The 25,980-nt window shown below is 36.4% G+C and overlaps 3 protein-coding genes across 9 annotated transcripts in view; 2 read left to right on the forward strand and 1 right to left on the reverse strand.

Moving 5' to 3' along the window:
* Positions 1-25,980, forward strand: part of srp72 (signal recognition particle 72) — a 253,770-nt gene that overhangs the window by 48,657 nt on the left and 179,133 nt on the right. Inside the window, exon 19 of one of the 6 annotated variants that reach the window (XM_079629906.1) lies at positions 4,023-4,039. The exons of 1 other annotated variant lie outside the window; for it this stretch is intronic. The gene's annotated coding sequence lies outside the window, so the exon portion shown is untranslated. Of the gene's footprint in view, positions 1-3,918; positions 3,940-4,022; positions 4,040-25,980 lie in introns of those variants that run through there. 4 more of the 6 variants (XM_079629904.1, XM_079629901.1, XM_079629902.1 and 1 more) reach the window with 4 other exon arrangements.
* arl9 (ADP-ribosylation factor-like 9) overlaps positions 1-25,980 on the forward strand; it is a 324,624-nt gene that overhangs the window by 29,275 nt on the left and 269,369 nt on the right. The gene's annotated exons all lie outside the window — the stretch shown is intronic.
* sec24b (SEC24 homolog B, COPII coat complex component) overlaps positions 1,327-25,980 on the reverse strand; it is a 35,205-nt gene continuing 10,551 nt past the window's right edge. For both annotated transcript variants that reach the window (XM_079629890.1, XM_079629891.1), the window contains 20 exons: positions 23,219-23,302; positions 22,963-23,126; positions 20,441-20,625; positions 20,236-20,338; positions 17,745-17,871; positions 17,546-17,655; positions 16,380-16,492; positions 16,168-16,286; positions 15,085-15,140; positions 14,703-14,909; positions 12,304-12,427; positions 12,045-12,203; positions 10,755-10,928; positions 10,344-10,454; positions 8,639-8,814; positions 8,323-8,460; positions 7,129-7,233; positions 6,955-7,047; positions 4,051-4,154; positions 1,327-2,252 (listed from right to left, as the gene is read on the reverse strand). In XM_079629890.1, coding sequence (XP_079486016.1) covers positions 2,138-2,252; positions 4,051-4,154; positions 6,955-7,047; positions 7,129-7,233; positions 8,323-8,460; positions 8,639-8,814; positions 10,344-10,454; positions 10,755-10,928; positions 12,045-12,203; positions 12,304-12,427; positions 14,703-14,909; positions 15,085-15,140; positions 16,168-16,286; positions 16,380-16,492; positions 17,546-17,655; positions 17,745-17,871; positions 20,236-20,338; positions 20,441-20,625; positions 22,963-23,126; positions 23,219-23,302 — 2,567 coding nt within the window. In that variant the 3' untranslated portion in view covers positions 1,327-2,137. The remainder of the gene's footprint in view (positions 2,253-4,050; positions 4,155-6,954; positions 7,048-7,128; positions 7,234-8,322; positions 8,461-8,638; positions 8,815-10,343; positions 10,455-10,754; positions 10,929-12,044; positions 12,204-12,303; positions 12,428-14,702; positions 14,910-15,084; positions 15,141-16,167; positions 16,287-16,379; positions 16,493-17,545; positions 17,656-17,744; positions 17,872-20,235; positions 20,339-20,440; positions 20,626-22,962; positions 23,127-23,218; positions 23,303-25,980) is intronic.

Genomic DNA, 25,980 nt, shown 5'->3' on the forward strand with positions numbered 1-25,980 from the left:
CCCCAGTTTATGAACGATAAAAACATTGACAGCCAATCAGAATCCACCAAACCTTAAAGGGATAGTTCAACCAAAATTGTAATTTTGTCTTCATTCACTCACCCTCAAGTTGGTCCAAGCTTCTTTCTTCAACAGAAAATACATTTTGCCGAATGTTGTTAATCAAACTGTTGACAGCACGCTTATAAACAGGACTTTACCGTGCGCTGTAAACCAAAAATAATAATTCTGATAATTTAGAAAAGTAATAGCACACCTCTCCTCAACAAAACCACATTACTTAAGCAATTATTAACAATCTGAGCATTGGAGATATATTCAGTGAGGCCCTGAAGGGCTGAAATGTTGTCAAAGGATTAAAAGGTCGTATTTTTAGTTTTTGTTGTGACTAATTATGTGTTGATTAACAAGGAATAGCAAGAATAACGATCATGCGCTCACTTTCCTCCTCGGCATGACTAAACCGAAGCATTTTATTTTCCTCTCTGCATTGTTTCTCTATTCTTAGTGGCTTTTAAGGTCCGGAAACAAGTTTTGCTTTTACTCCCTTTGATGATGACTAACTGTAGGAATAAGAGTCATTCACACAGCCAGAGGGAAATCCCTGATAATAATCTAATTTTAGATACTTTACATTTAAATAAGTGTATTTATATTTTAAATATAGAAGAAAAAGTGAACCCACTTCTGCTCAGAGGAAATTTATTAAAAGGGTTGTTATTGTTAACTAAAAATTTTCTTCATTGAAATCAAGCTGAAATAAAATACAATTGAGAAAAATAGAATTAAACTAAAATAAAACAAGTTTAAGTTGAATTAAAAAAGCTAAAAATATATAAATTATACTAATAAAAATTAACCGAAATTACAAATTTCTAAAACTAAAATTCCAATTCAAAATATTAATAAAATATTATAATAATACGTAAATACTATCAGTGTTCTGATACTGATTGGATATTTTAAATTCCATATTTCTATATTAATTACAGTTTCAAGCCCCATTTTACATAATATTGCAAAGAAATGAAAATAGGCTGATTGCAAAGAAAAAATATTTATATTATATTTATTATATAATAATAATATAATTATTATATATATATTTTTTTCTTTTTTGCAATCACAGCCTATTTTAATTTCTTTGCTATATTATGTAAAATGGGGTCAGTTATGAAAGTTATGAAAAAAAAAATGTTTTATATATATATATGTAAATATAAATATAAAACATAAATTTTTTTTCATTACTGACTTGCCTGGTTAATTGAACAAGCAAATTACCAGAATATGAATACACAACAGAAAATGAATCAACTCACAACTAGAATTATCATTTCATTTTATTCAATAAGCTTGTCATAAATTATAGCACATTAAAATATTTTTGAGTTACAAAGTGGAGAGCAACATTTGTTGGTGGCCTGATGCGTTTTCCCAAAGAAAACAACGCATTGTCAGCGAGGGACATCGCGGCTTCATTAAACGATGTCAAGCAGCTTATGATGAGGAGACACTGTTGAGTCTATGCTGGATGAAGACAGATGAGTTATTACACCATCACGGATTCACACGTCACATTATAAGGAGAGGTGGGCGTTGGGGAGAGGGGAAGTGACACGAGGAGAACATTAGCAAATAAAGAAAACGCGTATAAGCACATAGTGTCTATGAGCGGATGATGGGGAGTGACTCATAATATGCAACAAGGATTAAAAAAAAACAAATACATGATCACAATGATTCTGTAAAACAGGAAAATGAGCGTCTGGCTACTCATGAGGATGGCTGAGAATATGAACGGGTTTGTAAGCAGTGGGAATGATTGAAAACAGCTTGTTCAGTGTCTCTATGTGCAGTCCAGTCCACTACGTCTCATCTTTTGTCCTATGCTCTTCCTGTTTTCTGCCATTATAGTCCATTAATTATTTACTTTTTAACTTCTTTTATCCTTATTTGTCTCTAAAGCACTCTCTCCCCCCAGACGAGCCACAGGCCGTGTGATTGGCCGGTGGGGCCAGGGGGGCGTGTCTCTGCCTCTCTGCGGTCCAATCGATGAACTCCCTGCTAAAGTTGAGCCGCGGGACAGAAGCTAGCTGTGACCCTGGGCCGGTTTTCTAAAGGGGTTCTTCGATTCCTACTTCGACATCTGTTGCTGAACGTGAAGCAAGAACTCGTAATAAGAGAAGGCAGATTCAGTGCGGTCCTCCACGAGGTGCTGGAAAAAACTGGTCTTGGCCGAGGCGTCGTCCCTGCAACGACAATATTGCATGAGTCAACATGAGATCAAACTTGGCTATATTTAATCTACTATAACAAGTAGGTTACATCAGGTTTTAACGGCTCATACAGGAGGAAAAACACCTCAGAGGCTCAAACTGAGCAAAAATATGCAATTTGATGCAGATGTTATTTATATGAACAAGTAAAATTAATTTCTGATGCTTGTAATGTAAATCAATGTGATCTTTATAGCTGTATAACAGACTTTTTGTATAAAATGTATACAAATATCACTCGTCACTCTATATCTCTCAATAATATGTCTTCGTAAGATGATATTTAAATGCTTAGTTTTATGATCAAAGCTCTGTAGTTTTAAAACATAATGCAATGCTATGATGACTGAGAGATGAACACATAAACCTGATGATCATTTGATTTTGAACATGATTTTTTAAAATGATGTATGGATAATCAAGTAAACCTAAGTTGTTTCTAAGTCCAGTAAGTGTTCATCTTAAATATTACTAACAATATAAAAAGTTATTCTTACATTTTCTTAATAAAAAACTAAAGACACGTGAGGCACGAGCTGAAGAATGACGTTTACAGTTATACCAAAATAACTTTTTCTATCAGTAGCCGCGTATCCATTACTCTTCAAAATGCGCAAATTGAAATTGCGAATTGAAAACACGCCCGATGGAATCACGTCAATTGCGCAAAAACTTGCATTTATCGGAAAAAAGTTGACGCTCGCATGAGGAGGTTTTTCAGGCAGTTCGAAAAATAAATATTTCGCAAAACTGCAATGGAAACAGGTTTTGCGCATTTACAGTCGCCTGACGTAGATTACGCAGTGTGTTTTGACAGAATACGAGACGGAGTACTTTATTAAATTCATAAAAGACAAAAAGAATTACAGGAATACTGGATTATAAACCTCAAAGAAACGCCACAATCAAGACCTCGAAGCAGGAATGAGGGAGAAACACAGAAACTCCTCATATGAGCCGCTCACAGTATAACGGTCTTTCCTCGCCATTAATGATTGGATAACACACACACGTCTCCTTCGAGTAATAATAATGGCCAGTGCGGTGACTGGGATATATATAAACCTATCAACGTCTGTTGTCATGATTATTGGAATGACTTATCGCGAGAGGAAAAACAATGAAGTTTTAGTCGCATAAATCGGTTAATGGAAACGGTGTCATTTTGCAATAGTTTTTTGTCGACATTTAGAAAAGAAGAAAAAAAAAAAAAACATTTTGCGCAAATCTGTAATGGAAACGCGCCTAATCAGATGACAGAAGGCATGAAGTAGAGTGTGTGCAACAGGTTTTCCAGAAGTTTTGATCTTGTTGATTGGCTAGAGGCCTTAGAAATGTGCGTATCAAATATGATACAGTAGGATTTAAGGATTTAAGACGCATTAAATCTGAGAGGAATGTTAGTGGGCTCGTTTAAACACAGATTTCATAACAAACCAACATCTAAAAAAAACCTCTTGAAGGAATGTAACTCCCACTGTGAGAGGAGGCAGTCTGTGATAGTATAAAAACACACCATCCTCCCTCAGGAACAATACTGTGACTGTGAATAACAGGGGCGGAAAGGGAGAGAGGAAGCGATTGGGAAAGATGGAGAGGAAGAAAGCTGTGTGGAATTAGGGGAGAGAGAGAGAGAGAGAGAGAGAGAGAGAGAGAGAGGGAGGGAGAGAGGCAGAGAGAGAGAGAGAGAGAGGCAGAGAGAGAGAGAGAGAGAGAGAGAGAGAGAGAGAGAGAGAGAGAGAGAGAGAGAGAGAGAGAGCGAGAGACGTACTTGACCACATGAAGCGCGGGATGGAAAGTTCTCGACTCCAACAGCCAAGAAATGAAGGCTCGAGTTCGCTCTGAGTACGTCGTCTGCAACTCTGGAATCTCAGTCTGTAAAACAGGAACAACCAAAAGCATGTTTTCTATTCATTCCCAAAATGTTTCTGTTTTCGTCAGTGAGAGGAGGAAAAAGGTAATCCTCTGTTGTTCTGCACTTTTCATTGGATTATTCATTAACAGATTAATACAATTGTTTTATGTCTTCATTTGATTACCACTGTTTTGGATTACAAGTTTGTATTAAATCATGAATCTAGAAAAATAAAACAAACATCAATTTCTGAAGAAAAAAAAAATCATAGGGACTTATTATTGTAAAAGAAATGCATAAATGATTAGGTTGTTAAAGTTCAAGGCTCTTCTTGATTTTTAACATTTAATAAAACTATTAAAACTGAATCCAAAATTTAAATGGAAACACAGAATTTAGGAAAAATAAAAGGGAATTTCGTGAAAAAATAAAACATGAATTCGTGAAAAATAATGATGAAAAAAAAATTGTGAAAAAAAAAAAATGAATTCGTGAAAAAATAAAACATTTTATTAGGGCCCTAATTTATTTTTTATTTTGACCACAAAAAATGTTGTTACATTGAACAAGCTTCATGAATTCAATTAGTTAGACTTGCCAATGTTCACTAAAAATAAAAATGTAACCAATAAAATGGACAGAAATATGAAAAAAAAACTGGGAAACAATAGAGGGGATGTCATAGTGCACACGGTGTGAAGCGTCTGCAATACTCAGATGTTTAGGAGAGTGTGTGAAATTTGAGTGAAGAATGTGAGGTTTAGAGAAACGATACAAGGCCCATAATCCTCTCCAGGGTGAGATAATGCAGACAGCAATGCCTTTCATAATGAAAAACAAACTTTGGTTCACGTTCGAATGCTGATCAGAAGCAGATTCTGTCCTTCATAACTCCAGGAATATGATCATATAGACAGAGAGGAGCTTGAGAAACATGAGCCACTGTGTGTGTTTGCGGTATGAATGTGGTTTTAACACACAAGAGGCAATATTAAGTAAGTAGGTAATATATTTTTTACCCTGTTGCAACATTTAAGGCCATTATTGAGTTTTTTTGGCAATATGGCAAAAAATATCATATCACGATTTTCTCATGTTGGTTTTAGTATTTTCCATGTGATTGCGCAGCACAGCCAAACCATTTTTTATATTATTTTTATATATATATATATGTATATATATTTTCACAGTATGTCTATTTAACAGTTGGAATTGAATAAACAAATGTAAAAATAAAACACTACATAGACTTAAATGATATATACACTGATTCTTATTAAAGCTACTGAAGTTATTCAGTCGAGAGCAGTTATTTTCTCTTTGTCTTTTGTTGTTTGTTTAAAATTAATGACAAACGGCTGTGGTTTTGGTTTTCTCCCAACTGTTTACGTTCACTTAAAGGGGTGCTATAATGCCCTTTTCACAAGATGTAAAATAAGTCTCTGATGTCCCCAGAGTGTGTGTGTGTGAAGTTTTAGCTCAAAATACCTCACAGATATTTTTATATAGCATGTTAAAGTCACTTTTTGAGGGTGAGCAAAAACACACAGTTTTGTGTCTGTTCCTTTAAATGCAAATGAGCTGAACAGGGGGCGGAGCTTTAACAGCTCATGTCCTTTTACCTCACACACACACACGCACTGAAAATTTCAAAAACTTTTAGCCTTTTATGTTCAAACCGGAGTCAGACAATGATGGAGAGACTCAAGAAGAAGTGACAACATGTAGAAGAACAGGACATTTCTGAATGGTTAGTTGATGAATTTATGTAGATTATGTGTAGTTATCGTCATTGATTAGCATATTCTGTCATGATAATCTATAAATCGTGTTCAGGGGGCGGGGTTTATGTAAATTCTAGGGTTGGTGATGTCACTAACCGGGAGGAATGTCGTGTAGTCTCTACCGCCGTTTGTTGTAGTCCTTAAAAAGTGATTTCTGTAAAAGCAAATATCTCCCTTTGCTCTGAACTTTGAGCGTTGTAACTTTGCAGATGTTGTTTATGATCAAACAGCAACATTACACACTAACTACAGCTAGAAAAGTCAAATCATAATCAACCAGACTTTAAGACATAGATGACTGTAAACCTTGTTTTAACCCAACTTAGTTTAATACTCGCGCTGTTTGAAAGGCTTTAAGCGTATCTTTATATTTTAAAGTGTTAGTAATTTTGTTGTTTTTATTTACTTTTAAATGTCTTAAAAGACATTTGATGTCAAAATTTGTCAACATTTTGATTTTTTAAATCAAATCTTAGGTTATTATAGTATTTACTATTTAGTAACTAGATTTGCATATGGCCGTTACCAGAAGCCAGTGATTATAGTTAATAAAGTTATAAATATTTATATTTTTCTTTCAAAAACGCATAGCTTCGCTTCAGAAGGCCTTTATCAACCCCATGGAGTCGTATGGATTACTTTTAGGATGGATGGATGCTCTTTTTTGGGTACCATTCACTCGTTCCATTAAAAAGCTGGGAAGAGCCAGAATATTGTTGTAATATCAATCCGATTGTGTTTGGCTGAAAAGAAGAAAGTCATATACACCTAGGATGGCTTGAGGGTGAGTAAATTATGGAATAATTAAAAAATTTTGGGTGAACTAACCACTTAATGCATTATGATTTTGCAGCTTCATTTCAATAAATGGTCCGAGTAGACAAGGGAGGGAGTTGTGAACTTGAGTATGTTTATGTCTTTTTTTAAAAGAGCAGGAAAATCCTGTTTTTATATGATACCTGATACGTCACCTGGAAGAAGATACATGTAATGTGAGAAATGAAAAACAAAGAGTTCACCAACGACACACACTCACCATGCTGGACGGTAAGGATGCATAATTGGGGTAGCCCAACACGTCACGTATGAACATCTCGTTACAGCACTTGCCCACCCAGAAGTACATCACCTGCAGAGCAAAGGACAGAGACCACAGTGAGGGACGCTGCCGCTACACACCGCTGTCGTATCTGTGTAGAGATGTACTCACGCTGCCACAGTCCATGAGAAACGCTCCTTCTCGAGTGAGTTTCTCTGCTGTGAGCTGCAGTAAAGGAGGCTGAGGGATCACAGAGTCATTCAGATGCAGCGCCGCCTAGAGGACAGACAAAACACACACATCTATTCAGTCGAATCTCAAAAATCATCATTACTGGCCATAAAAATAAAATAAAAATGGCTTCTGATATTTGGAAGGCAATTGTATGTTAGCACAAGCATCATAAAAATAAGCATAAAGCAAAAAATCTCCTTGAAGAGTTATGTTTTTGTTTAATTATTGTAGTGTCTACTATAATTGAACTTTGTCATGAACCTCTAAATTATTAATTGAAGCAACATCACTCTAATGTGCTGATTTGGTGCTCAGTGATTAATAAGTGTTCTTTTTATTATTAATATTCTTGCAGCTTAATTAATCTTTTTGTTTGCTGAATAGAAAGTTCAAATGAAGCATTTTTTAAAAATCTAAATCTTTTGAAACATTATAAATGTCACATTTAATGCATTTTCTTGTTGAATAAATGTATTTTTAGCCCCATATTTCTTACTCCAAACTTCTGAATGGTAGTTTATCACAGTTTCCACAAAGATAAGCAGAAAAAAACATTGATAATCATCATATTAGAATGATTTCTAAAGGATCATGTGACTCTGAAGACTGGAGTAATGTTGCTTTAAACACAGGAACTGAATGAATATATTACAACTCAAAACAGGCATTTTAAATTATAATAATATTTCTCAATATTACTGGTTTTACTATTTTTGATCAAATAAATTCAGCCTTGAAAGACTTCAAAAACATGAAAAAAAAAAAAAAATCGTAATTATTCCAAACTTTTGACCGATAGTGTATATATTTAAGAACAAATGATAACGGGTGGGAAAGGAAATCAATATTACCATCTATTCACGTTTTGAAAGCATGAAGGTTTGATGTTCATGTTCATACTATTGTAGTTCGAGTATGTCTATGCACGTTTGTAATTTTGGCATGCTTTCATACAAAGCGCTATAATAATAACTAATAATACTGTAACTAATTAAAGGGCCAGCGCTCCCAGAATTACATTTTTCAATGGTAACAGAGAGCATTAATTATTACGGATGCACTCTACATCCTCATCCTGGTTAAATCTCATTATGTGCCATTATATACCACACCTGTATGAATGTGCGTTACCTGTTCGGTCATGTTGTCGATGCGGTACAGGTCTGGATGAACCATACGCATGATCTGATGCAGCGGCTGACTCTTAAACTCACACATGGAAAACACTCGCTCGTCCAGACGGGTGCTCGTACCAGTTCGCAGAGCTTTCTGCAGGACGAAACAAGACAAAATATGAAATATATTGAATGAGACGGGGGAAAAAACAATAACAAGAACACTTTTTTTCCACTAAGAAACAGATTTCTATGATCCGTTTCATGGCTTTTGAATGAAGTGAGGTTAGTCACTGAATGTCGGGTTGTGCATGTGCATACAGCGCCCCCACCTGTTTGAGCAGAGCTAGTACATATAGAGGGAACAGACGCAGGGAGGCAGGGGCCACCAGGCCGGAGGGCTGGATGTTTGAGCCATTCGCACGATACGCTGATAAACAATCCACCACGGCATTGACTAGCGCGTCTCTCGCATCAGACAGACTGGAGGAGATTGAGCGATCGATGGCTGCAAAGAGACACATAGAGAGACTTGATGTTTCTAGCAAGCAAAACAAACTAATCTACAGAGCCCCTAAAGGGACCTTTGCAAAAAATAAAAAATATAGACTTTTGCGTACACACTACACAGGAGAAACTTTTCACATGCGCAACGGATTTTTTTGCATGGTCATGTATGTATACTCTCTATAACCTATTTCCATACTCTTGTTTTCTTCATAGTAAAATGGAAGTGACACACAAAGGAAATAGTTAATAGCCTATACATAAACCAGAAATTGTAAGACATGAGCACACAACAAAACCATATGTGCATGGGAAGAGATCTTCGCATGATATGCGCGCTACTGTGTTTTTATTTTTTATTTGATTTATTTATTTGATAGGGACAATGCTCATTGATCAACAAACAAGTTACTTGCTGTAAACAAGCCAGAGTTAGCTACAAGTGCTAGTTTCCATCTGTTGTTCCCTAGCCAGGTCTTAACAGGCACCCTAAAATACAAAAGTCAATAAAAAAAGACTATAAATTTAATAAATACAGTAGCAATGTAATAAATACAGCAGGAATTTTTAAACAATATGAGCATACCCTCAAACAGACAATATATTGCTCACCTCACCCTCAACTTAATTACAGTATAAAGTAAATACAGTATAAAAAAAATAAATATATATTTTAGGGCAGTCAAAAGATTAATAGCGATTAATCGCATCCAAAATAAAAGTTTGTGTTTACATAATATATGTATATTTATGTATATATTTAAGGAATATTTGCATTTATATACTGTATATACATTTATATAATTTATTTTATATATAAATATTTTATATATAAATAACCAATTTTTCTTAAATATATACATGATTGTGTGTGTTTTTATATATATAAATAATTATACACAGTACACACACATATATTATGTAAACACAAACTTTTATTTTGGATGCGATTAATCTTTTGACAGCCCTAATATATATATATATATATATGTGTGTGTGTTCATGGACTTAAGTATTTGGTGTATGGTTACAATTGTAATTGTCCCTAATCCAAGATTTAAGCTGTTTTTTAAAAGAGGAGAGACTATTACACTCCCTTAACTCATTGGGCAGACTACCGGTATACCAAAAAATTGTGGCTCTGACAGAAGAGTGTGTGTGTGTGTGTGTGTGTGTAATGCCGCAGCAGTTTAGAACGACGATTAACCTACATATACAATTAACTGTGTAAAACCGGCATTCAGGTAATCAATTTTGACAATCTAGAAGGTATAATCAAAAGCGCTCTCGAGTATGCATTTATTTGCCATTTTAACTCAAATGGAGTGTAAAAGTGGACTTGAAAGATTTCCTACCATGTTTCGCTCTCTATAGGCCATGATCAGCGACTAGTCGACGTCAAGCTTAAAGCTTCATGGCAGAGCATTAAAGTCGACTAGTCTGTTCAACCCCTAATACATACTAGAAACGAGCACGATGTATTGATATTGCATTCGGCACTTAAAATGTCAATGTGTTTGTTCCACTCACCCATGTTGGCCAGCAGGCACGAGATGGCCTGGATATCCGCTCCAGAAAACACTTCATTCAACTGACTGACCACCGGCAGACACAGAGTGTGCACTCGGATTCGACGTTTACCTGTCAATCATAAATATATACCAATCAGACCTAATCTCACTTAGTGTTGGGTCCGAGTTCACTGTGTCAAGTCCAAGTTTGAGTGGGAAACGCTTAATAACGTCTTCTTTTAATTTTATGTTACTTTTTTTTTTTTTTTTTTTTTGCTTTAATGTTACACATGATGTGGATTCAATTGTACTAAGTGAAACATTGTCAGAGTCCGTGTCAAGTTCGAGTACAAGTCCAAGCATCCACAACTCTATTCTGTCGACTATATCAAAACTGGACTATTGTAAATGTGCACACACACTCGTTTACCTTTGCTTGATGTGTAAAGAAGAGCCGCTTGAAAACAAGCGAGTGACGTATCGGCTAAACTCTCCTCGATGGACATCTGCACTGCGAAACCAGTGTCCGGGTTCACGTTGGCCAGAGACAGCAAATCAGTGGAGCGCACAAAGAAGTTGCCATGGAAAGTGTGGATGGACAAGCCTGTTGACCAATCAGAGAAAGTGTCACACACACACACACACGATACAAACGGCTCAAATCAGCCTTGTTGTAAAATCTATACAGAAATACGGCCCTAGTAAATGCCATTTTAATTTAATTAATCTAGATTCGGTTTAAATGATTAATTAAATTTTAACATTCAAAAAGCATGTCTAATCAACTGAATTCATGAAATTATGAATTCAAAAAAAAAATTAAGTTGAAATTTTTCTTGATTCTGTGTTCTTTGATGCAAATTTTTATTCAAAAACATTGATAATCAGATAAAAGCATAAACATTTATCACTTTAATTAATCGTTTAAAATATCAAATGATACTTAAAAAAAAAATGGGCAAAGTGCTTCACAACAGAGGTTTACTGTTTAAATCAAAACTAATATTCCTTGAAAAAAACCAAAAAAAAAAAAAACGGTATTATTATTATTACTTCGAAAACTATATTCTATTGTACAATAGTAGCCTATTATATCTCTCACAATTTCTTCGAATTAAACCGAACTTTTATTTTGGAAGGGTTTAGTAGTAGTAGTAGTAGTAGTAGTAGTAGCCTTTATTGTCACTTAGTCACAAGTACCAGCGAAATTAGCCATCAACCTGTCCATACAAAACATACATACAATATGACAATGGGGTAGACAAGACAGGAAGACAGAGGATTGAGGAAAATAATACAGCATGACATGAGGATAGGTGAGGGGGAAAAAAGGCAACTCCCAGACTATGCTCCGGTTTCTGTGTATTTGATGATAGATTAATTAAATGAAATGCTTGAGAAGTGAGATTGCTTCATGGGTTCATGTCCTCATATAGCGAGACAGTAATGCTTCAGTACATGTAGTAGAACAAACAAACTTTATATTTCAATAGCAGTCTCTTTTTCTGTGTAATATTCAGACACTAGTCAATATTATCCAGCCATACTTTTGATTTACTCATTCAAATTCAGTAACATTATGTATTATACAGCAAATTCCAAGTTTATAATAAGATTGTGCAATTCCATTCGCATTTCCTGCATAGTGTAAATCACAATGAAAGTGTCAATCTAAGCAAACGTGACATGATTGGCCAGAGTATCTCCTCCTCCCGCTTACCTTTGGTGCACCTGATCCTCATGACGGCTTCAAATCCGATCTTTCTGCTGAAGTATCGCTGGAGATCCTTCTGAAATTTCTGACTCTGCGCTGTATTGTGAACGTGATGAAAGGACGGGTAGTAGAAGACGCTGCCGGCGGAGTATTTGGACACACACGCTGCACAAAAAGATACAAAAGGTCTCGTCTCACAACTTTAAGTCACATATAAAAGCTGAGAAAGAACATTGAGTGTGTGTGTGTGTGTGTGTGTGTGTACCTAAAGAAGCCAGGTCCGAGTACTGGGAGCTCAGTAAGAACAGATCCACTCCGATCTGCTGTCCAGAACAGTCCAGAGCAAATTTCTTGTAGAAGTCTGTAGCCGGACCCAAGTGCTGGACATTCTAGACCCAAACCAACAAAAACTTCAGCGTTTCAAGACTTTTTAAGACCGGCACAAATAAAATGAATACCATATGTCTACGGTCGATTAATTGTCGATAATACATTTAATCGATACAACTTTTCGATCATGGATTAAGCAGGGTTATGCGCGTGCTCCTCAACCGCGAAACAAAGCAAGCGTGTTTAGTTTGGGACCATTTATACACCTTCATTATGACTAAGTTGCGTGTTCATTCGCAGCCTTTTGTTTTGTGCAAATGTAACTTGTAATATTGTGTTTATTTTGTGTATGCCTATCTATATCTGATTTATCTTATATTGGATGCATCTCTTGAATTAGCGCTGTAGTGCGCGTGATCAGCTTCAGCGCGCGGCTCAAACGGCACTGCACGACTAATAATGACTATTGGGAGGACTCTCATATTACATAACATTATAAAGAGAACAATATTGTAATAAAACATTGTGCATTATTAGAGTTTAGTTGCCGTGTCGCTTCAGGAAGAGCGCGTCCACAACATGATCATTCTGAATGAATGGCACGTAACTTAGTTCAAATTCACTTGTGCATTCGCGTCATTTTGTGCAGAAATAATTTGTAATGTTATGTTTATTTTGAATATATCTGATTAATCTCACATAGGATGCGTTTCTTTGAGTTAATGCGCTAGCAAACTAAGTGCTCCAGTTTAACGGTAGCCTTCATTCAGCGCGCGCAGCTCAAACAGAAATGCACGACTAATAATAACGATGAATAATTTGTGACTGACATATTACATAACATGAGAACACTATTGTATTAAATGGTTGTGAATGCATTGGGTTTAGTTGCCGTCTTCAGTGCGGTGTTCAGGGAGAGCACGTCCACAGTCACACATTCTGCATCTGAGGCGGCGCTGGTGACGCGTTGTATTAGTACCGTAGTAATTATATTTGATTATTAAATAATTAATTCTAATTAAATGATCAATCACATCGAAAGATTTTACAATCCTACTAGCTCTTTATTTAGATTAAAAACCATTCTCATTCATTTGGTGAGGAACATCGCTTTATGAGCAGGATTTGCAGACCCTGTCCTGCTGTTGGCCATGCAGCAGACGCATATCGCAGTATTGAGGCTAATGATTAATCGATCGTTAATTTAAACGACGATTAATCATGGGAATTTGTGAAAATTGACATCCCTAGAGCAAACTCATGCAATCTCAAAACAAATCATATCTCAGATTATATATATATAATGTGTTAGATAATGTTCTTTCCTTCCTGTGACAGGGCGGCCCAGAGAGAAGGTACAAGAGTTTAATTAAATGGCAGATGCAGTTTGAGAAACCGAAATACCAAAAATATCCAGATAAATGTTATCCATAATGCAGGACTTTTAATTATAACAAAGCATAAAATACACTGGGACTCTTATTTTGAAATGTCTATGCTTTACTATTTCCAGCAGCTCTTTGAAAAAGACGAGGGAAATAAAATATGCTTTAATTACAACAATCTACAACATCTTACGATAGAAACACCATAAAGCAAACATTGTCATAATTCATCAACACTATGTCATAAGCAATTGCTTTACATAACTGCTGCATTACTTGGCATATTCATTGAAAACTACTTCCTGTTTTTCAGTTCGCTAGTTTAAGACCTTCTAAAAATGATAATTAAGACTTTTAAGTGACCATTAATCAAAAGTGACAATTTTTATTTTTTATGGAATATTGAAGTGTTTATTATAAAAGCGTTATCTGTGCACATCATTATTGTTTTAATAATTTTGAATCAGAATAAGTTTCTCTCGCAGCATCTCTTCTCTTCTCTGATGATGTGGGCGGGGCAACCGGTCACTCACATGAGATCCAACAATAGCAAACCACAATCATCCAATCAACTCCCCACAGACAAAATCAAGCCCCGCCCACATTTGTTCTTGTCCCAGAAGCGTTTCACTCGGATATACGTCACAATAGGGAAGAAAACACTAGTGTAACTTCAGTTTCATGCTGACTTTAAGACTTTTTCTGACTTTTAATTTTATAAAACGGAATTTAAGTCTGAGACTTTTTAAGGAACTGCAGAAACCCTAAATATTTATGGCTGGAAAATACTTTTTTATTAATGCCTCTAACTGGAAGGCCAATTTCTATGCAGGTAAATGCTAATTCCCTTCCCAAACTTCCCTGAGCAGCCACTGATATGAATGTTTGTTTATTTATGTAGGATCAGTGTTTGTTGAACTGGAATGATGATTCAGGATGATTCAGTTACCTTGGTGCTGGATCTGAGGTTGGGGTCTTCCCGTGACTGCAGGAGTCCAGCGCCGAGAGTGGGCAGCTGGGTCTGAAACACGGACACTCGGCCTCCGGTCGGGCACATGAGCTTATATGCCGCCTGCAGAGCCGGACCCAGAGCGCTCTGAGTCTCTCGCGTGTGTGTGAACATCCCCGGCAGAGCGTTCAGCAGGTCCTTCACCAGCTGCGAGCACATGCACAAACACACAGATAACACAGCTGCAAAAACAGTGTCACATATCAAAGCTTGTGAGGTACAGAGATATGAAACCGGGAAATGGAAACCCAAACACAGGGCTGATCGCTCTCTCACTCACAGACACACACACACACACAGAGGGGAAAGATAAGATTCAAACCTCTTTACTCTCTTTGAGATTCACCAGCAGGCTGTCGTGTGTCGGGATGAAAACATCTAAAGAGAATCAAACAAATCTCTCATCAGATTGAAGAAAAATGCATATTTTTGCACAATTATTAGAATTAAAATGGAAAAGGCAATATGGCCTTGTGTGGTTAACAAACAGTTGACGCGGAGCTGTTGTGCTGTAAACTAACCTAAATGCATAGGGTATGTCATTTTTTTATGATTTGCAAACTTAGTTGGACAATTTCATACTAGTCAACTAACTAACTTTTTACATAATGTTATATTAATATGCAAATGAAACACAAGCAAACAGATTCAACTCTGAAATTGCAGTTTATTATTGAGTCAACAAGAATTTACAAACAATGCGAAATCTACGTTAATTACAATGTTCTTTTACAGAACTCGGCATAACATATAGCGGTCTTGCCTCTTGGATGCGCGCATCCGGTATTGTTTGTATACAAGAAACCTGTGTATACTTCAAGCATACTTTTGAGCAAAACAAGCTTAATTTGACGACAAAAAGGCATCACTTTTAAAGCTAGTTAGTGCAACTTCTAGTGTCTCAATATTGAAGGAGCAGCAGAAATATGAGTATATATAATTTTGCAGTGCAAATCGCAAAATAATGATTTTTGACCAAATAATGTGGCAATAAACACAGAAATATAATAAAAAACATTATGTATATTTTATTTTCTTGTTTTAAGCATAAATTATATATAATATATGAATGATATAATATAAATTATATAATTTCTTTTCCCTTTTCTAAACTAGTAGCACTCTACTTTATTTCTGACAAATGACATTAGAGAGTCTGAACGGTATTTTAGTAGTGTTGTGCCAATATAGACATGAAAAACGGCTTCTCATGTAATTGATAAAATCATGCCAATTTTAGGCTAAGATAATAGATTTCTTGAGTGAAAGTGGCTATTACAAATCAATAATGGGCAATTTATTGTGCTAAAACTTTGCAGATTAATTAGACAAAGCCACTCTTGATGTGCAAAGCTAAAGTCAGTGAACGCAGAGAAAGAAAAGTAAGAAGATCAGACATGATTACCATCAATATCAGACACAACCAGCATCTGAGGCTGAGAGAGACCCTCCTGCAGGTTATAGAAGTGGACGGTGTTGTCAAACGTCACGAACCCGATGTGTGTACGCGTATCTCCGGGCAATCTGAGACAGAGAAACACATACAAGCCTCGTCATATCCGAGGGGTGGGTGTGAATAAACATGCTCTCTGATTTGAGTAAAGACTAATATCTCACTTTTCTAGGTTGTCCAATAACGACTGGCAAAACACATTCAGGTAGCCCGACTCCACGGCATTATGGGACACATCCAACACGAACAGGTACACAGCAGGCTGAGGAGGCCGCAGCTAGAGAAGGAAAGTCAAGTCACCTTCATTTATACAGCGCTTTTAACAATATATATAGTTTCAAAGCAGCTTTACAGTCATAATAGGAAATTAAAATAACAGATTGTTTTGGCTTTACAGCAGCTCTAGAATAAAGTTATTGTCCAGCTAAAGTTAGTTTTGATTGATTCACTTCCATTGCAAAGATCATTAGTTATTATTAACTTAGGGGCCACTAATACAACACCGTTCTAACAGAAAACCCTTAAAGCTCTCCGGCCCGCTCATTCGCACGACAGTCCTTGGCTCAAGAAGTTATATCTGCACAAACTTAAAAAAAGCGAACCTGTGAGAACGCTTTTTTTTTTAACAAATTGACCTAAACAAATTACATGTCTGGCCTTAAAGCGGTGGTATAATGCCCTTTTCACAAGATGTAAAATAAGTCTCTGATGTCCCCAGAGTGTGTGTGTGAAGTTTTAGCTCAAAATACCCCACAGATATTTTTATACAGCATGTTAAAGTCACTTTTTGACCCAGCACAAGGGGCGGAGCTACAACAGCACGTGTCCTTTTACCTCACACACACACACACTGAACATTTATGTTCAAACCGGAGTCAGACAATGATGGAGAGACTCGAGAAGAAGTGACAACATGTAGAAGAACAGGACATTTCTGAATGGTTAGTTGATGAATTTATGAAGCTTATGTGTAGTTATCGTCTAGTCATTGATTAGCATATTCTGTCTTGATAATCTATAAATCGTGTTCAGGGGGCGGGGTTTATGTAAATTCTAGGGTTGGTGATGTCACTAACGCGGGAGGAATGTCGTGTAGTCTCTACCAGCCGTTTGTTGTAGTCCTTAAAAACTATTTCTTTAAAAGCAAATATCTCCCTTTGCTTTGAACTTTGCAGATGTTGATTATGATCATACAGCAACATTACACACTAACTACAGTTAGAAAAGTGAAATCATAATCAACCACCCCTTTAAAAAAAGACAAGTAGAAAGGAAAGCAAACGTGCCTAAACAGGAACATTGAAGCTCTTTAAAAGACAGGCACACTCACCATGTAATCAGAGGAGGCGATGAACTCCACCGTTGAATTCTGGACCTCTGGTCGTTTGTGGGGCTCACCGTATGAACGAGTGACAGGATTATACATGAACTCATCAGGAACTGATCGAGAAGAAGAGACTCTATGAGAACACTAATAAGCTAACACATATAACAAAAAAAAATATTTATATAACCTGTAGGGCTCTTACCATCATTGACTCTGTAACACAAATTACACTTCCACCTGCGCTGGTCCAAAAACGAAACGAAAGGGTTTATATACGTCCGACACGAACGACAACGAACTATAGTGTTAGAGGTGATGACCGGCAACTGCTGCAGAGACAAAGAGAGAGAGAGTTAATGAAGACTAATTATCTGCATTATCATGGTCTAATGTCAGGTGAATGACACCTTTATCATTCTTATCAAGTGCTGATGAAAAATTGTTAGATGTGGGAACTCAGTAGGGCTGGGACGATATACCCATCTCCTGATTCGATACTATCACGATACTTGGGTGCCGATATAATATGTATTGGGATTTTGGGGATTTGGGATTCTACAAGTATTGCGATTCGATATTGCAATTTTTTTAACACTAGACTAGACCATCTGGAAAAGTTAAATCATACACTTATGACTACAGACTGTACATGATGTATAAGAGGAGTCAACAAATCATCACATCTTTCTGACTTTTATTTCAGAAGCATCATACAATACTACATTCTCTTGAATAAATGATTCAATAACAAATAAATGTTTTTAACAGTCACTTGTCGACCAACTTGGTGGCGAAACAATGTAATCGATAAATGCGTTATTTTAAGCACCAAGTTTCTATTCGCAAGTTCGCTATTGTAGACATCAGTGTTCATATTTGAACTTTAAACTTTTATCCAAGTACTTCTATTATAATTTTAACTATTGCATCACAGAAATAATGATACTATAGCTATGTTTCCATCCACACGTTTTTATCCGAATTAAGTGATATCGAATGAAAAATGCCTTATGGAAACAGTAAAATTCGATTGAATTTCATGAATATCGTCTCAAATGAAATACGTTCGGTCTCATCGGATTGTATCTTGATCGATGTACGGCTTATGCGATAAACGCTGATGGAAACGTTATTTGCCGAATAAATAATGAATTGCATTTTGTCTAGCAAAACTTTGTTCGCAAATGTTGGCTTGAATGTTGTGCGATTCAGTGCGAAAATGAACGGAAACACCTTAAAATGTCTCAAATCAATTCGATATACCGATTTAATCGCAAAACAGCGTGTGACGTCATTACGCACAGGTTTTTATTCGCTTTAAAGCCATCGGATGGAAAACACTTTCACCAGCTTTATTCGCGTGAGGGTTTTTTACCGAACTTCAGATAATTTGATTGACAAGTGAATGGAAACTTAGCTTATGAGGTTGAAAAGACTGTTTGTGAAGCTGAAGCCAACACAGAGATGATTTTGTCAAAGTTTAATAGACAGATGAATTAAAAGATTGCATAGGTGTTTAAATCGAGATCACAGTCTTATAAAGATGAATCGTGCAGCTCTACTGTCTTATGTCTCAGTATATGAGTAACGCAGTGCGTTTAGTCTCACGTCTCTTCCATGCGTCCACTTGGGGATATTTTCTCCCAGCCCTATAGCAAAGTTTATTGAAATATTTTAAAAGGAGTCAATGTGGTTGTGATGACATAATTATGACAATAGCTTTGACAAAAGTTTCCAATGAATTACGTTTACATGGTCACCAATAATGCGCAAGTACTTAAATCGCAGTAAGATATTTAAATTACACAAGCAAACCTCTTCACTCCTGTTTACATGCAATTTTCATTATTCTGATTATTCACTAAGAAAAAAAACATGATATTGTATGGTAATGTAGCATCAATAACTATTACCATATTTTCCTGACTATAAGTCACACTTTTTTTCACAGTTCGGCTGGTCCTGCGACTTATAGTCATGTGCGACTTATATATCAAAATTTATTCTTTTACTGAGATGAACCAAGAGAAAACATTACCGCCTACAGCCGCAAGAGGGCGCTCTAGTTAGTGGAGTTGTTCAGAAGCAACACCGAGGAAGAAATCAGTGGATTCAGTGTTGAGGAGTGAGATAGGGAGCTTGGTGAACTTGCTTACCGGTAACTTGTTGGACTCGCTGGCTAATGTTAATTTAGCCTATTCAGCGTCCCAGGTATATGTTCTTTATACTATTGTGGAGCTGAATAACTGTTAATGTGTTACGCTAACACACCGGACACTATTCAGCTGTTGTTCTGTGTGCTGTTGTGTCGCTGAATAACTGTTAATGTGTTACGCTAACACACCGGACACCTTCAGCTGTTGTTCTGTGTGCTATTGTGCAGCTGAATAACTGTTAATGTGTTACGCTAACACACCGGACACCTTCAGCCTGTTGTTCTGTGTGCTGTTGTGGAGCTGAATAACTTGCCTTTCCAGATTAAATGTCTGTTCTTGGTCTTGGATTTTGTGAAATAAATTTCTAAATAAATTTGACTTATAGTCCGGTGCGACTTATATATGTTTTTACCTCTTCATGACGCATTTTTTGACTGATGCGACTTATACTCCGGAGCGACTTATAGTCCAGAAATATACGGTACATAGACCAAGGGTTGAGTTCGATTTGTGCTTTCTGCTCAGGTGACATCCTACCGTTAAATCTCTGAAGGGATGCAGCAATAATCCAAGAGGCAGACGAGCTTTATTCAACAGAGCTTGAGTCTGGGGAATGTTAGTGAGAGTACAGCGAAACGTCCTGGAAGAGACAGACAGACAGAGAACGAAAGAGAAACTGTTAAGCTGTTCGTCTGCTTGCACCTGTCGTGTGAAACCACAACGTCTGTCTCTCTGCTCTTACTCAGGGCTGCAGTTGACCTTGCGAAGGTCGTTGCTCAGGTTGGGCTCAGGTGGAGGTGCTCGTTGGGGAGGAAGGATGTTTCTCTCCTGGAGAAGATTCACTGGTCTCAAGGTTTCCACATCCATCTCAGGAACGCCACTGAGGCCTCCTAAAGCTGACGACAGCTCAGACAGAGATGGGAAAGGCTACGGAAACACAAACACAGATGTTTTTGATGAACCACTTCCTGAATAGTCAAGTCAAGTCACCTTCATTTATTCAGCGCTTTTAACAATATAGATAGTTTCAAAGCAGCTTTACAGGGATAATAGGAAATTAAAGTAACAGAGATTGTTTAGGCTTTTCAGCAGCTCTAGATTAAAGTTAGTTACTGTCCAGCTAAAGTTAGTTTTGATTGATTCACTTCCATTGCAACGATCATTAGAAAATAAATATTTGTGTGTGCTGAAAAATGGTTAGAAAAAATGAAATCGGAATCGGGTAAAATCGGTATCGGCAGGTCAAACTTAAAGGAACACTCCAACTTTTTGGGACTTTAGCCTATTCACCTTATCCCCCAGAGTTAGATAAGTCCATACATACCTTTTTCATCTCCGTGCGTGCTATAAGTCTGTTTGACGCACCCACCGCTAGCCTAGCTTAGCACAAAGACTGGATGTAAATGGTTGCAGCTAGCATACTAATCCAAATAAGTGACAAAATAACGCAAACATTTTCCTATTTACATGTTGTGATTTGTATAATCACAGAGTGTACAAAAAACAAAGTCACATGAGACAGACATATTTTAGTGATAACCGCGGCACCTGAGACGCGCCGTGGTGAGGAGCAGAGAGTTCGTTCAGAGCGCGTCTCAGGTGATGCGGTTATCACTCCGCCCAAGTAGCAGTGCTTCGCCTTCAGAGAATATAGTTAAAATATGTCTGTGTCTCATGTGACTTTGTTTTTTGTACATTCTGTGACTATACAAATCACAACATGTAAATAGGAAAATGTTTGCGTTATTTTGTCACTTATTTGGATTAGTATGCTAGCTGCAACCATTTACATCCAGTCTTTGTGCTAAGCTAGGCTAGCGGTGGGTGCGTCAAACAGACTTATAGCGCGCACGGAGATGAAAAAGGTATGTATGGACTTATCTAACTCTGGGGGATAAGTTGAATAGGCTAAAGTCCCAAAAAGTCGGAGTGTTCCTTTAATGAAAAATCGGAATTGGCGTATCTCTACTTTTAATGGCACCGACCGAATTACGTCAGTACTACCGAGTACCGATTCACATTAAAGGGATAGTTCACTTTGAAATTAATTTTTGATATGTTTTAGCTTACCTCAAGGGCATCCAAGATGTAGGTGTCTTTGTTTCCACAGTTTTTTCAATTTTGATATTTTTAGGTCAAACCGTTGTTGGATGCCCTTGAGGTAAGCTAAAACATATCAAAAATTAATTTCAAAGTGAACTATCCCTTCAAATAAATCGAGTCAGAATTTTTCGTCCGAAATTTTCACACGTTAAAAAATAAATCCGACCTCACGTAGTGTCAATCACGTTTGACGCCTCTGAAACTTTCGTCCGTCATAAAAAAATTGGGATCGGGTTTGATTTTCTGCATTTTTCGCATCCGTAGCAAGCACTTTGAGAGGCTTTTTGACAATTCAGAGCCACTGAATGACGAATACGAGAAAACGCCGACGAAAATTTCGGACTCAGTGTGCAAGGACCTTAAGACTATTTAAGTACGAATCCAGCATGTTCTGCGTGTGAGTTTCATTTACCACACGTGACGCTGGCGGTGTTTTTCAGCCTCACTATATGAGAACATGAATGCATGAACTTCATTTCCAGAGCCGCTCTGAGAGTCACTGAAGTTCATTAGCATTTTACAGTTTCTTTTAAGAAAAACTATCGTTATATCATTAACACACGGAAACTCAAAAGGTCTTCACCACAACCCATAAATAAAATAAAAGTTCGGTTTAACTTGATAATATATTACTGTTGTATAGTAGAATTTAGATCTCAATTTTATAATAATACTAACACTAATAATAATAATTATAAAAAAGAAATTAAGGAATAATCACACTTTTTCATCTATGTTGTAATTTTAACAGTATAAAGCTCAAATGTTTGATATTTTTTTATGAAAATAAACGTTTTTTTGTCAATTAAATTAATGTGTTATGTCTTCATTTGATTACTAGAAAATTAATAACACAGAATGTGTGGAAAACAAAACATTTAATAGAAGAAAAAAATTATTACTAAAATGGTTGTTTTTATTAATATTCAAGCATCACAGACAATGGAAGACAGCGACCAAGGCAGCTCTGGGATAATGTCAATAACACTTCTACAAATTACTTAGTTTCTTTACAGTTATTGAGGTTAACATGCCTAAATTACAGAAAAAAGGTACCGTTGAGTACCGGCACCGAATTTCAGGTACTGGTTAAAATGTGAACGGTACCCAACCCTACTGAATTGACACTGAAATATCACAAACTAGACTTGTTGTCGATACCTGCGAGTACGGCTGGTATCCTGGTGGTTTGTATGCTCCGTGTGAGGGGGAGGAGTCTGGTATGGGGGCGGGGTTTTGTTGGTACGCAGGATGCATGGTTGGGTAATTGTATCCGAAGGGAGGAGCTTGCTTGGTGGGAACACCGGCAGGAGGAGCTGTATGATCTGAAGAGAAAGACGAGATAAATATGTATCAGCAAGTCATTCTCGTGTAGATCTGGCATTGAGATGTCACACTGAGCGCTGTGAGGATGTACCCGAGTAACTGCCGCCTTCCAGAGACTCATAACTGTTGGGAACCGGAGACGCACTGCCTGTGGTTGTAGATGAGCTGTCTCCACCTGCACAAGTTTATAAACACACAGACAAGAGGGACGTGTGGGTTGGGATTGCTCTCATTTTTAATGCACGCAGCAAATTACTCAAACTCAAGAGTGCATACTACCATTTCAACTAATTGTTCAAAACAGTGGTTCAACAACTCAAAATATTTCACACTGTATGGCATATTATGCCTTGAAAAGTCATATAATTAAATATTATATATATGTTTGTTGTCAGTAAGATATTTTTATAGAGAAATTTAACATTTTATTCAGCAAAGATGCATTAAATTAATCAAAAGTGACAGTAAAGACATTTATAATGTTACAAAAGATTTCTATTTCAAATATAGAAATATTTCTTTTGAGCTTTCGATTTAAAAAATCCATAAAAATTATATAGCAGCACAACAGTTTTCAATATTGAGAATAATCAGAAATCAGCATTTATGAATGATTTATGAAGGATCATGTGACACTAAGGACAATAGAAAACAGTTAAAATAATAAAATACATAAAAAAGTGTATATATATATATATATTAATACACACACGTATACTGTACGTATAAACATACACACAAATAAAAAGCCACATCAGAGTCAACACATACATGATCTAAATATTAAAATATTTAATAATACAAAAAATAAATAAAAAAAACATTAAGATGAGTTTAAGCAATATTGCCATAAAAAATGTGTAAATATATATATATTTATTAATACATAAACATACACACAAATAAAAAGCCACACCAGTGTCAACACATACATCTAAATATTAAAATATTTAATAAAATAAAATACATGAAGATGAGTTTAAGCAATATTGCCCAGCTAATGGTCTTTATGGATACTGATTGGCCACAATGGCCAGTGATACCAATAATAATCTCCGTTGAATAGACTTATCAAACACCACAAAACAACTCAACTGCTCTAATGCTGTGTACATAAGCTAAAGCTACATGTCCAATTTCCTCTCTATATATTAGATATTCACTGATATTCAGTGAAATCACAGAATCGGGACTCTCAGAGAAGCAGAGTAATAAACCTCAGCACAGATTAACCTAACACTAATCCTCCATAACACAACTACTGAAACCAGACCACAGAGACAGAAAGAGAGCGAGAGGGCCCGTGATTGGCTAAACCCCTGTTATCCTGCGCTTAATCTGTTACCTCACTGGATCAGCAGTCTGAACTCAAGAACGGATGGGAATAAAACATCCAGCACACTTTATAACTGCAGAATATAAGAGGACACGTGAAATGTTATTTTAGGATCATGAAAAAAAAAAAAACACAACTGATGCTCGCCTCCAATTACAGGAGAGAGGAACGACCAGTCAAGAGTGCCAGAAGTCCAAGAAAAGGAGACGTTTCACGCAGAGAGGGTGATGAAACCTCTGGAGTGTGTGTGTGTGTGTGTGTGTGTGTGTGTGTGTGTGTGTGTGTGTGATTAATCAGTAGCAGGCTTGAACATGACACATCCAAACTCCCCATGAGAAAACACCAAAACACACTTTATAATGTAGAGCTAAAAATAGAGTCTGCCCACTTACACACACACACACGCAGCATTTATTTGATCAAAAATACAGTAAAACATTAATATTGTGAAATATTTGTACAATCTAAAGCATCTGTTTTTTATGTGAATATATTGTAAAGTGTAATTTATTCCTGTGATCAAATCTTCAAAGACTTCAGTGTCACATGATCCTTCAGAAATCATTATAATATGATGATTTGCTGCAACAGTTGTGCTGCTTCATATTTTTGTATATACACTGCCACAATAAACACTACAAAAGTCTGGAGTAAGTAAGATAAATTGATCAAAAGTAACAGTGATGTATAATGTTACTAAATATTCTATTTCAAAAAAATGCTGTTCTTTTGAACTTTCCATTCATAAAAAAATCATAAAAAAAAAAGTATCATGGTTTACAAAAAAATATTGAGCGGCATAAAATATGTGTCAACATTGATAATAAAAAGAAGCATTATGAATAATGCTGAAAATTATTATACATTATTCACTATTCACAATATTACTGTTTTTAATATTACTTGTCTTTTTGATCAAATATATTCAGCCTTGGTGAGCAGAAGAAAACAAAAACTCTTTCAAAAACAAAAAAATATTTAGTCCAAACATTTAGTTTTAAGATTGGAAATAATTTATTTCAGTTTTTGTAGGCCATAAGAAGCTGACTCTAATGGGGGGTTATAACAAATACATATATATATATATATACGATATTTAGAATAGTTTAATTTCAAAAGAACAGCTAAAATAAAATTACAAATAACAAATAAAAACACTGTCTATCCCAGTAAATATGAGACTTTCTGTTTTGTGTTCACAAGCTGCCTGGGCGTTTAAAAAAAAACCTACTTCCTCTTGCAGGAAAAGAGCATATGTGTGTGTGAGTGTGTGAAAGAGAGTGTGGGAGTGTGTGACTCTCAGACGAATGGCATGAGGAGTCGGGGGAAGTAGAGACTCATTTCTTATCACTCCTGAAACTGGTTCTGAGAGAAGTGCGTTTTAAAAATCAACATTTTGACTATTTAGGGTGAAAACAATTGCAGTTCTTTACAGAGAGCCAGAGGGATACAGGAGAGACATCAAGACCCCCAGGAACAGACCGCTGGCATTGCCTGCGCATGTCAGTCCATATGCG

The sequence above is a fragment of the Phoxinus phoxinus genome (assembly GCF_949152265.1).
Source record: "Phoxinus phoxinus genome assembly, chromosome: 12".
Classification (NCBI taxonomy): domain Eukaryota; kingdom Metazoa; phylum Chordata; class Actinopteri; order Cypriniformes; family Leuciscidae; genus Phoxinus; species Phoxinus phoxinus.